The 12,228-nt window shown below is 41.1% G+C and overlaps 1 protein-coding gene across 1 annotated transcript in view; it reads right to left on the bottom strand.

The window, feature by feature from the left end:
- Positions 1-12,228, bottom strand: part of ADAMTS9 (ADAM metallopeptidase with thrombospondin type 1 motif 9) — a 172,315-nt gene that overhangs the window by 34,848 nt on the left and 125,239 nt on the right. Inside the window, exons 29-30 of the mRNA XM_003785516.3 lie at positions 11,701-11,868; positions 4,852-5,025 (exon numbers count right to left, since the gene is read on the bottom strand). Of these exons, the coding sequence (XP_003785564.1) occupies positions 4,852-5,025; positions 11,701-11,868 (342 nt within the window). The remainder of the gene's footprint in view (positions 1-4,851; positions 5,026-11,700; positions 11,869-12,228) is intronic.

The following is a 12,228-nucleotide window of genomic DNA, read 5'->3' as shown; positions in this document are numbered from 1 at the left end:
GATAGAATTCAGACATTTTTGTTCCCCAAACGGTATATTTTCAAGGGAAAAGGGAGGCAGAAAAAGGAGACACTTCATAACTTGAACGTCACTCATTCAATGAACCAGTGGACCAGGTTCTGTGCGAGGCACTGGGACGCTACCCGATTGCCCCCAGCCACCTTTTCTGCCTGTTATGACACCTAGGGTGGCAGCTACTCCCAGTCTGTGGTCCCACGTGTTAGGTCAGCTGGCTAACTGGTGACCACTGAGCTTTAACACTAGAGCTGCCTTGTGTGTAAGCAGATGGAGGTTTCACAGCAGAGCATGTCATAAGCCATCAGAAGCACGAGAGGAGGGAAATTCCCACAATGCTGAAAGGGGATGGGGCTCAAGTGGCAACAGGTGAGAACAGGAGTGAAGGTATGAGTTACCTGGGCAAGAAGAAGGGGCCATTCTCAGCGAGGCCCCGCATACATGAGGGCTGGAGATGAGAAATGCCGCGGGTGGGGAAGTGGGAGAGGAATGACCACAGCATTTTGGGGTTTTCAGAGCAGATGATTTGAGGTCTGTGTTTTTTTGTCTGTTTGTTTTTTGCTTTTTTAGAGATAGGGGTCTTGCTCTGTTACCCAGGCTAGAGTACAGTGGCTTGTTCATAACTCATAAACACTCCAAATTTATAGGCTCAAGTGACCCTCCTGCCTGAGCCTCCCAAGTAGTTGGGACTACAGGCCCATGCCACCATGTCCAGGTAATTTGTTTATTTTTTTGTAGAAACAAAGTCTTGCTGTGGTGCCCAGTCTGGTCTCAAACTGTTGGCCTCAAATGTCCTCATGCCTCAGCCTCCCAAAGTGCTGGGAATGTAGGCACGAGTCACCATGCCCAGTAGGTTTAAGGTTTCTGGAGCATCCCTAATGCCTAATGCCTAGACTTCACAAGAGATTGATACATATCGGTTTAATAAATTAATGAGGAAATGAGTGATGAAGAGCTAATATCCAGCTTTGTACACACATGAAATGTGATCACTCTCTATTGTAAACTTCATGAAAATCTTCTTAATTGACCAAGAACCTTGGGCTCATTTCTAACTTGGGAATCATTCTACAGCTAATCTCAATAAAGTCCTCAGAATTCAAATATGTTTTAGAATGGCCCAAGTCCCTGAACTGGGCCGAAGAGCACTGGGGTGGTCAGTTCTGCAAAGGCCATACATATTTGAGCACAGCTTGTCCATGGCATTGTGACAAGAAAATAAAACAGCTGTCGTTGCAGGAAAAAACAGAGTTTGCCTGAAAGTTCTAAAAGTCATTTTAGAGTGTTCTTATTCTAAAGAGTTAAAGAAGAAAGGCCATGAATTAGCAGGCATTATGCTATCCTCTCCCTCCTCCCTCTCTCCTTCCCTCTCTCCCTTCCATCCTCCTATCCCTCCCTCCTTTCCTTGTACCCATCCATCCTTTTGTTCCTTTTTTTCTTCATAGATTCATTTATTCAACAGGTGTTTTCAATGCTGTACTATATTAATGAAGGGGAAAATTCTGTTGAACAAGCTTCCTGACCTTAAATAGCTGAAAACATAAACAAGGAAAATAGATAGCAACAATTCAGGATGCTAAACACTAGAGTGGAGTCATTTCAGGGCACTTGATAAATTGACCTATCTAAGTGCAAGTTTCCTCATATAAAATGGGCCTAAAAATATAATTACTACATCAGAACATTATGGAAAGGGTTAAAATAAAAATACTCAACTAGTTCCTGGTTCATAACTTAGTAAACAATAAACTCTATTATTTTTATTACCATCAGTATTAGGGCTCAACTCTAGGGGATACTGTCCATTCCCATTGTACCCTATATGAATGTGACCTCCTGGAGTTATGCAGTATGTAACCTGTGTGCCTATACAAAATGTCCCTGATGATCATACTGTGGTGAATGTGCAGAACTAGTTCCTCTCAAGACACATGCCTGAATTATTTCTCAAAAAGGACGGTGCCCAACGCCATGGGCACCTAGTATGAAGTTCATTTCACCAATGAACCAGGAGATTTTGATAGTCCACCAAGAGAAAACAAAGGGAAAATGCACACTCAAAAGGCAAACAAGGGCTCTGAAGTACCTGCCAATGACCGCTGAGAGAGAAGGGCACTTCTGTGATGGGGGCTCTAGCACATCTCATTCAGTGGGCGAGAAGGCTACACTGTGATGTGCTCCCTGACTTTAAGTCTAGGAGGAAAGTCAACACATGGACCTGCCTTGAGCAGGAGACAGATAAAATGGTGACTGAGTGAGTGGGGGTGAGCAAGAGAAGAGGTGATGGCTGTGATTTAGGAGAACCTGAGGGGTAGCTGTCTGATCAAGCGACCAGTCAACTTACTGATGCACAAGGACACTTCTGGTCATACAAATAGGAATAATTAATAATTATACTAGGACTGTCCCAGGCAAGCAGGTCAGGGGCTCCCCTATTCCTGACTTGCTCTATTAAGGTGGTTTCCCCAGCTGCAGTCAAAATGCACTCACAGCTTTCTTGCTTGCTGTAGGGACAGGATGGGCAGGCTGCTGGTAGGCCTTGCATATTTGGGGAATATAAAGGCATTTGATGGGGCAGCTCCCCACTTCTGCTTTCCTGGGCCTCAGTGTCAGTGTCATCTGAGGACCTCTCGTGGGGCTCCATCCACCCTTGTACCCAGGTCTCTCTCCCTGTTCAGACTCTCCACTTGGGCTGCAGGGAGGTGAGATAACATGTATGTTCTCCTGAGGATGACTACTGGATTCTTCCTTCTCCAATGTTCACAAAGTCTTTTCTTTTTCTAAGAATAGTTAACCTCTAGGAAACCGGCCCCAGGTCAGACCCTCATCTTCTTAAGAACCTTATGTGGAGTTTCACAGCAGTATTTGAGTAAGGTTTTAAAGAGATCCATCTGCACAGCACATGCAAAGACAAAAACTTTCAGGCAGACTTGCATGATCAGAGAAGAGGAATTTCCTCAGTGCATATGTGGCAAGGTTTTTCCATTTCTTGAGACTCAGAAGGAATTGTAAATGGAGCTCACATTTTCATGACTGGCTCTAGCATTTTCAAAAGCTGGCTCAAGTGGGAGCAGTCAGAAGAGACTGATTTCTGAAAACTCTCTACTGTCCACTCCTTGGAGCAGTCACACAGGGTTGAGTATGGCATGAGATGAGGAGGGAGAGGGAGAAAGTAGGCAGTGGTATGTTTGAAACAAGAATTACAGAAAGTATCAAGAGGTCATACCAAGGAGAGAGGGATGATGGGGCCTCCTCTTTCTTCTATACCACTTTCTTCTCCTCTGTCTTCTATGGGACATCACCAGTCCCCAAATCATAACTGATGATACATAACTCCACTCTATCCAATTTTCTCAGAACAACTTGCATAGTTATTTTATCCCCATTCTACAGATGGTGAAACCAAGGCTCAGAGAAATTAAGGATGCTTATTTTGAGTCACTTGACTACTAAGTGGCAGGACTAGGATATGAACCAGGTCTGAGAATTTTATAGTCTGTGGTGTTCCCAATCACTTGTGTGGCTCAAGTGCAATTACCCTGAATTGCTCCTGCTTTAGGCACTCCTCCCTGCCACTGACTGTCAGGAACAAAAATGTAAAGAAGGAAAACAGGCAAAAAAAAACAGTAGACGGAGAGGGGGAGTTTCCTAAAGAAAAGAAATTTAATGGAAATAATTCCTCAGGTGTGAGAGTGAAGGGGAAGAGGACAGGGCTGGGGGCTGGGTCCCCACAGGGTAAAGAATCAGTTATGATTCTCTGATTCTCTGTAATCTCATGATTACACTCATGATGGTGTAAGAGAACAGAGTCAGCCTCAAGTCCTGCTTTTCCCACTTGCCAGATGCAAGGTATGTGGACAAATGACATCAACTCTCTGAACCTCAGTTTTCCTACCTGCAGTATGGAATGATAGTAATAATAATACTCACTTTGGCTAGTGGCAAAACAGGTTAGGTGAGGTGATGAACAAAAAGTACCCGGCACCATGCGAGGGCTGCAGGATGACTGCCCTTCCACCTGTGCCCTTTCTTTACATTCTCAAAAATCCTTTCTGATGGGGGAATTCCTGTCTTAGTATTTACTGTCTCTACACCTGAAATAGCATATTTTTTTTCCATTCCAATATCAGGGGACATGGCTTTGCTCTCTAATTCTCTTTCTCCCTTTTTCTATAATTCATCCTTCTGTTCCAGAAACAGAGACTACCTTCTACTATCATCTTAACCTTCCTAATCAGACTGTTTCCCAAGTTAACATGGAGTAGGGGTAAAACAAGTCTGGTCTCTTTTCTGAGTACATTGAGCAGTTCTTCAGATTCTATCATTTTTTTAAATGTTAGAAATCCTTCACTAATTAATCAGGGTTTCGCATGAGTGCCCATCTTCTACTTGACAGCCAAAGTCATAGAAAGAGGAACAGTTCAGAGTAGGTCCTGCCTAAAGCCTGCCATGTGGCTATGAAAACTAATAGGATGACTGAGTCTGTATACACGTATTTAAAATATTCCTTCCATCTCCCTCTCCTTTTGTGAGTTATCTGTATGCATTTGGCTCAAGGCCTGTTAAAGTTTTTTTTTTTTTTTTTTTTTTGGAAGCAGCCAGACTCAGAACGCTCAGGAACACAGACAGACGTAGGAATTGCGTACAAACGAGGAGCTCTCCCACCCTCATCAGAGAGAATGTTTGCGCCTGACAGTGAACCTTCTGGGAAAGAGCCAGCATTGTCACTGTGCTCGATGGCTGCTCTGGCTTCCTCGAGAATGGTGGTGACGAGAGCAAGTGGGTTGCATGAAATACCTGGCAAGTGCCCCCTTCCTGGCTCTACTTACTACTTACTTCTTGCCATTCCTCTGCCCTCCAAGTGTAGAGAGGACACGGTGGGCCTTGGCAGGTGCGTTCCGCCTCCGGTCTGGGGTGCGGGCTGCACTCGGACTCTCTGGCGATTCTGTGTGTTCCAGTCTGACAGCTCACATGCCTCTGCTGCACACCTCGGCCACAGGACACGGAGCACTGAGGAGACAGAGGATGTAAGTGGGAGCTTCGGCTCATTTATTTTTTGGGGGGGCGGGGGTCATAGAGGAGGGGAATGCACTCCTAATCCAATGACTTTCATAGCAATCACATCGCTTACTAATTTCCAATGAAAGGGAACCGAGATAGTATCTTACATGTGGAAACCCACTGTTTATCGATGCTGGAGAATGAGGAAGGTATTCAAGTTTGGAGGAATCTCTAAAGTTAACAAAACTCTCAGAAGACGGGAGAGGTTGGTAGAGCTCATTACAAAACATTTAGCGCAATCTGGATAGAAGGAGGGGTGCTGTGTGCAATGAAAATTCTAAATAATTTCTATCCTGGAGGATCTGAGGTTCTTGAAAACAACAGACACAGTACAATACAAGAAGAATGTCTTGGCAGATGAAAAGCACAACCCGATCTGAGTAAAGCACTGAAGATTTTAGGGCCTTATAAGTAGAATTATTTTCTCTAGCCTCTTTATTTTCTTGCTTCTATTCCTGGAGATAGGAGATTTTTTTTTTAAACCATGGAATTCATGAAAGTATTTGTGTCTATTTACAACCTCAGATGAGTATATGAAGAATAAAAGCTGACAAGAGAAAGAAGTCATTTCCTTGGGCTTAGTGTTTTTTGGCCTTGGAAGAATACTGTTAATCATCTAAAACATTTTGTTGACCAAGTTGCAAAACACCATATTAAATCTGCAATTAACTTTCCTCTAAATTAATTTTTTAATGATTTCTTCATTGCTGGGTTTCATAATCTCACTTATGTGCAAGTCAAGAATTATTGTCTTTATTAAGGTTTTGACAGTCAGAAATTAAAAGTTAACATTTGGAAAGAATGGCATATTATTACACTTAGCTATTAAAAATTATTTTCAAATTTTTTGTGATAACTCAGCTTCCATTAATTTGTCTGGTATTGAGACAACAAGTTCAACATACATTAAAGCCATATTCCTCAGAGGAAGTTTTCTTAAAGAAAAGAATCACGCTCTTTTAAATTAGAAAGGAATTCTTGTCCAATTAACCTGCAGCAGCATTCAGTTTTCTCTGAGGCTAATGGAAATTTGCTATCAAGAATCACACTCAAATGGATTCTGATGAACATTAATTTTTTCTGCACTTCAGTTTTTAAGAAAATAGGTGATGCTATTTAGAAGGCAGGTTGGGAAATTGTATTGTTCCAGATGAATCTATGCCAGGGAGGGGGTCCTTATGTTCACATCAAAGTTCGCTGAACAGAAGAAAATATTTTGGATCGACATAGCTACTATTGTTTAGGTTTAATTGTATTAAGTGGATTGAATGAGTTTGTGACCCACAAGAGACCAGACTTTTGAAGTCATTATGTCCTGGGTGTAATGGGAGAATTCCTGGACACAAGGGATGACCGTCTCTAAGAGAATGGCCATTTAATGCTCATTAGAGCTACATGAATAATATTTCCCTTCGATTACACTGCCAAAGGATGAACTGTAACATGGTATAGTTACCACACCAGTGACAGAAATGTTCAAATAGCATCATCAACAACAAACAACCTCCACCAAAAAGCCCTTTGGCTATTTAAATTCCAGGTTATAAATATAAGAGTATGTATGCATTTCTGGAACAATGTATCCAAATAGAAACACAAAGAAAGAATAATAATGTTGCAAACAAATTTGAATTTGGCATAGGGCTGATGTATATCCCAAATCTCATAATGTTTGAATAACTTAAAGAAAAACTTAAAGATTGCTTTTTAGGTTACTAAGTCAATGAAATTTCTTTTTGATGCTGTTGTTATTGAATAAATTACTTATGGTTCAATGTAGGCAAGGTATTAAGATCTATAAGTATCCAACATTTAAAAAAAATCACTTCCTACAATATTCAATACTTTTGCAAAAGACAAATTAAGACATAAGAAGTTTCAATTATGCAATATGTCATTCTGGCTTCTGATTTTCACAAGGTCAAAGCCAACTTTGAAATAAATAGCACACTGAATAATTTTGCCATGACTAAAACACAAGGCAAGGTACAAACCCTGCCATTCTGAATAACACGTCCATGGTAATCTTCACTCAAAATAGGGAGTACCGCACATCAGAGTTATCTCCCTGAGTTCAGCTTCTCTTCCTGGGCTGTCTCAAGGCGGGCAACAGTTGTATACAGAGCCAGCCAGGCTTGCTTGGCGAATTCCAAGAGATTTGTGTAGAAGCCCCATGAGTAAAATAGAATCAGAAAGATGTCTATGTGACCCTGGAGGGAGGGAAGGTGGTGGTGTGTGTCTGAGTGTGTGTGTGTGAGAATTTAACTTTTCTTCTTCTGTTCAGTACACCTTTTAGTTAGTTTGCAGAGCAAAATCTCTGAGCAGCTGCTTGCAACCTGCGCCTCCTGTAGCCATCATTCCAGCATGCAGTCTCTCTGTGCAGGTTTGAAAATAGATGTTGACAGTTCTGGACTAGTGAGCCAAGAGCTGTTTCATCTCTTTCCACCCCCCACTTTGCAATGCCAGTGCGCAGAACTCACCCATTGCTGAAATTATGGTTGCTTGAAAAATAACTATATAAACCAAGCATTATAAATAGTAAAAACAATAATAATAGCAAACTTTTACTAAGCATTTACTATAAGCCAAATGCTATGCGAGGGCTTCTAAACCAAATAATTCTCTGTTGTGGGAGCTGTCCTGCACCTCAGAGGAACTTCAGCAGCATCCTTAGTTTGTACCCACAAATGCCAGTTGCATTCCTCTCAGCCCCCAAGGTGTGACAACCAAAACTGTCTCGAAATGTCCGATGGGGTACAAAATCACCTCCAGGGAGACTTTAGCTCTACACCAAGCATTTTGCATAAAATGTGTTTTAAACTTTTTAATAAATGTTTTAGGTAAATGCTCCACAAATAAATAAGACAAAACCCGGAGATAATCGCACTAGCTCAACAAAAGCAAACAAAAAAGTGAAATGTGTTTTAGGCAACGCAGCATAGTTAACTGTGGATTAGAATTTAGAGCCCAGCTTTTCAATATGGTGCAGTCTTTAGCGTTTCATCAATGAGGGTGTGGAGGAGAAGGCTGTATTCAAACAATGCACTGTCAATGCTCATGGTTCAAATAAAAACAAAATAAACGGAGGAAGTCTAGTTTTCCTCACTGACCATATGTATGTGGTTTTCTCAATTTCTCAAAGAACACAAGCCATACATTTGCCACATTTCTCCACTGTACACTTAAAGAATTCTTCAGAGTAAGACACCACAACTAAGATGCTCTTAAGATTCTAAGAAAAGTCTTAAAGAATGGCTGGTAGATTCATAATGCAATTGTCCAGTTTCCATTTCAGCATTAAAGCACTGAAGGTCTTTTAAGAATTCTTATTTCACTAAATCTAAAACAACACTAACTACAGACATCCCATTATATTTTATGTCACTGTAAAGAAAATAGAGCTGTTAATTAAATCATTACACCCCTTTGTTTGACAGGCCCATGCTTTCCTCAAAGGTATTGAACCATGAAAAAGACCTGCAGGATTGATGAACGGTTGACTGATGAATTCATGATGGATGAATGAAGTGTTACTTGAATTCTAATCTGATCATGTATTCTTTTTATTTCCGATTTTTATTTTTAAAAATATCTTTCCACAGGAATAGGATAAGTTGAAAATTTTTACTCTGGGGTGGCGCCTGTGGCTCAAAGGGTAGGGCACTGGCCCCATATACTGAGTTTGAACCCAGCTGGCCCCATATGGCGAGTTTGAACCCAGCCCTGGCCAAACTGCAACAAAAAATAGCCATATGTTGTGGCAGGTGCCTATAGTCCCAGCTACCTTGGGAGGCTGAGGCAAGAGAATCGCCTATGCCCAGGAGTTGGAGGTTGCTGTGAGCTGTGATGTCACAGCACTCTACTGAGGGCGACAAGGTAAGAATGTCTCAAAAAAAATTTTTTTTTTACTCTAGAATGTTGTTTTTGTATCATAGGAATTCAGAGCCTTTCTTTTTATCAGTCTATATCAAGAATCTGATGCTGATTTTTGTCCTAAAATTTCATAGATATCCCTTAGATCTGGATCAAAAAATTGAACATAAACTTTTGATGAAAAAGAAAAGCCTTTAAGACTTTATTGAGGATATCTCCCCTGAACACACATACACAAAAACTGATTTCCTTTACAAATTCAAGATTTCAAAGGATGGAGAAATGAGGTGTTCCACTTTAAACTTCAAAACATCAATCTGGGGGTAAAGACGATGAAGAGAGAGGTCTGGCTGTAGTAATCTCCTATCCCCATATTCCATAGATCTTATTATCATCAGACATTTTAACATGACGAGAAATTGCATGAATTATTGTTCCTAGTTTGGAGACAAGGTGACCAGACTATATAGCTTCCCATAGAAAGCAGAAGGACCAGATATAAAATCTCCCAAACATTGTTGCAAAAGGACAGTCATTGCTCTTGTTTAATATCGCTGCCTTAGGGACATTCCTGTTTACCACCCAATCACTGGTAAGCCAGTAACCTTTGACTGTGCAGACAGGTTTCTCCATCAACCACTGGGTCTGATGATCATCAGGTACACTTCTAAGTTACACCAATATTTAACCCATGCAGTGTCTTGCCTGCTTTTAAAATTGATTTCTGCAAATCCAACTACGATGTTGGTTCTAAGGCTGGCCACAGAGCATTACATAACTGTGTATACTTGGATTTTCTACAAAGGTGACTTGACTCTTCTAAGCAATGTTTTGAACAGGTGTGGGTTTTTTTCTGGGGAGGCATTCTGATAATCCTATTACCTTATATTTGCAAAACCCCCCAGGGTTTAAACCTAATCATCCCAGCTTTGTAAGCAAGTTTAGGCTTCCCATCAAGATCACACGATGCTGGATTAAAACTCACTCTCTGTTTACCAATAAAGAGCACAAGATTTTTAAATTGTCTTCTGGTTGTGAATAAATTGGCCGTGAAACTAAGCATCGCTTACATGCTCTGAACTTAATATTCAGGGGGAATACAAACAGATAAGTTGAGGCCAAGAAAGATAAAGAAAAATAAAAGAGCATGAAAGTCTACAAGATGATAAGGTAATTAGTGTGGTATCTTAAATAATGTTAGCTGCAGGCTTTGACACTAATCAAGCAGCTCCAAAAATAACAGGGCAGGAAGTTACAGATGACAATGGTCACTTACAGAAACCATGAAGAAGAACGACCAGTATGAAATACTGTCTTGAATGTGATCCCTTAAGGAAGGCAGAGGGGGGTATTAGCTCTGGCTGGGTACAGATTCTTTGCTAAATTAAAACAAACACAATAATAGGCCTTGAAAGGGATGACGCACCATGCTGGGTGATGATTTTCTGTGACATGGAATAGACAGTCACTGGCTGTTAAGAAAAATTTAGGTTACAGGAGGAATTTTCTGCTAGTCATGTTGAAATGAAGGATTCTCAGATCCTCCCCATGTTAACATAGCTGCATCTAATGCTCCTTTGAGGCCTTAGGAATCAATGTCCAGGCTCTGGGAAAATCAATGCTAGATAGAGGCCACCCACCTTGAACCTAGCTAGTTTTCCATCAAGTCTCAGGAGTCATCTGCATAATTTCCCACAACCTGGAAGCACCAGGAATACAGGAAAACCTCACTGAATCGGATCAGTGGGGAGAAGGATCGGCATTAAATGCAGAATATTTTAAAAGAAACTGTGCCTTATTCCTTCCACCAAGCTGAGATAATAAACAAGTGTGGAGTCAGGAGATTACTCTAAGGACTGGCTATGAATGGCTTTCGTTCACCTACCCACCGTTTATAGGTAAATAGAAGCCTTTTAAGTTCCTGTTTCAAATTCAGCAGGGAACTCTCATACCCAGTGCCTGATAAGCTTTGGCAATGTTTAGAATTAGTGGAGTCTCACGGTCATCAGTGTCTTGGGTACTCACCCCTCTCTTCCCATCTCATACACACATCATGCTCATCCAAACAAAATATTACTCTTGAGAGTCTATTAGATTCAGGACCCCTGCAGAGTACTTGGCCCTCATTATTGCATTAAATCTTCATAAGAACCATATGAAGTGGGCTCAGGAAGGTTAAACAAATCACCCAAGGCCACAGAGCTAGAAAATGACAGAGAACTCTCCCTCTTGTCCCACACCTCTATTGTAAATAAGCAAACAGGTAGAGAAAATATTTTCTCTAGAATAATAGAGAAATTAGAAAATAGATTCTACAGACAGTCCTTTCTTTAAGAACCTCCAAGGTAAATTCAAGACTCAATCCCTGCCAGGTGGCCACAATCAGCTTTAGTGAGATCTGAATTAGGGGTTTCTAAATGGTGACTAATGATACAATGCCATCGGTGAAGTATTGAGGGGTCCTCTGTGCTATGTCTGACACCAATTACCTCTTAGAATTCATCTTCACAACCACTCCTTTATAGGTATTTTCCAAAGCCCCCAAGAGCTGCTTCAGCTCAAGGTCATACACCTAATACGTAAGTATCCTGACTATTTAGCTAAAGACTCCAATTCCCCCCTACACCCCCAACAGTCTCTGAACTCCCCTCTATACAGCCAAAACCATGCAGAGAAATAGGTGAACAGGCTGGTATCTGTCGGCCGTGTGGCCATGGGTGGGGAAGCAGTCGGGAGAGAAGCTTTGCTCACCTGACTCCAAGCGCCAGCCTTCCATTTAGGGCATCTTCCTCCTCGGCACTTTCTGTGCCCATGTGGCTTACCAAGGTGTTTACAGTAATCACTTTCTAAATGGCTTCCATCTTTTGCCATGCAGTAAATATTTCGTTGTTTATGCCCTCGACCACAAGAGACAGAACACTGCAATATAAAGCAATGGCAAGGTTGTTGTTGTTTTTTAATCACACGGAATTTGATAAAAAACCGGCGTCATGAAATATTAAGACAATGCCTAACAAGAGTTACTGTCCCCCTCTTTTACAGCTGCATTTCAGATAATATCTCAAGGTTCAATAGGGAACAAGGAGGGCCTGGGGAAAAAGGGTCTAGAGCAATCCCATATGGCATTTTGGCTCACTCAAAAGTGTGGATTAATCCAGATAATTTAGGCCAAAAATTAAAACAAAAAACAAAAAACAAAAAATACAACTTCACAAATCTAAAATTACCATGAAATTCGGTAGTTTGAAGTAGTCATACTATGGCATAATAAGATATTAA

Source organism: Otolemur garnettii, unplaced genomic scaffold (assembly GCF_000181295.1).
Source record: "Otolemur garnettii isolate 467f Iridium unplaced genomic scaffold, OtoGar3 scaffold00015, whole genome shotgun sequence".
In the NCBI taxonomy this organism is placed as follows: domain Eukaryota; kingdom Metazoa; phylum Chordata; class Mammalia; order Primates; family Galagidae; genus Otolemur; species Otolemur garnettii.
The sequence above is the reverse complement of the archived record's forward strand: the minus strand, read 5'-3'. Positions and strand labels throughout refer to the sequence as shown.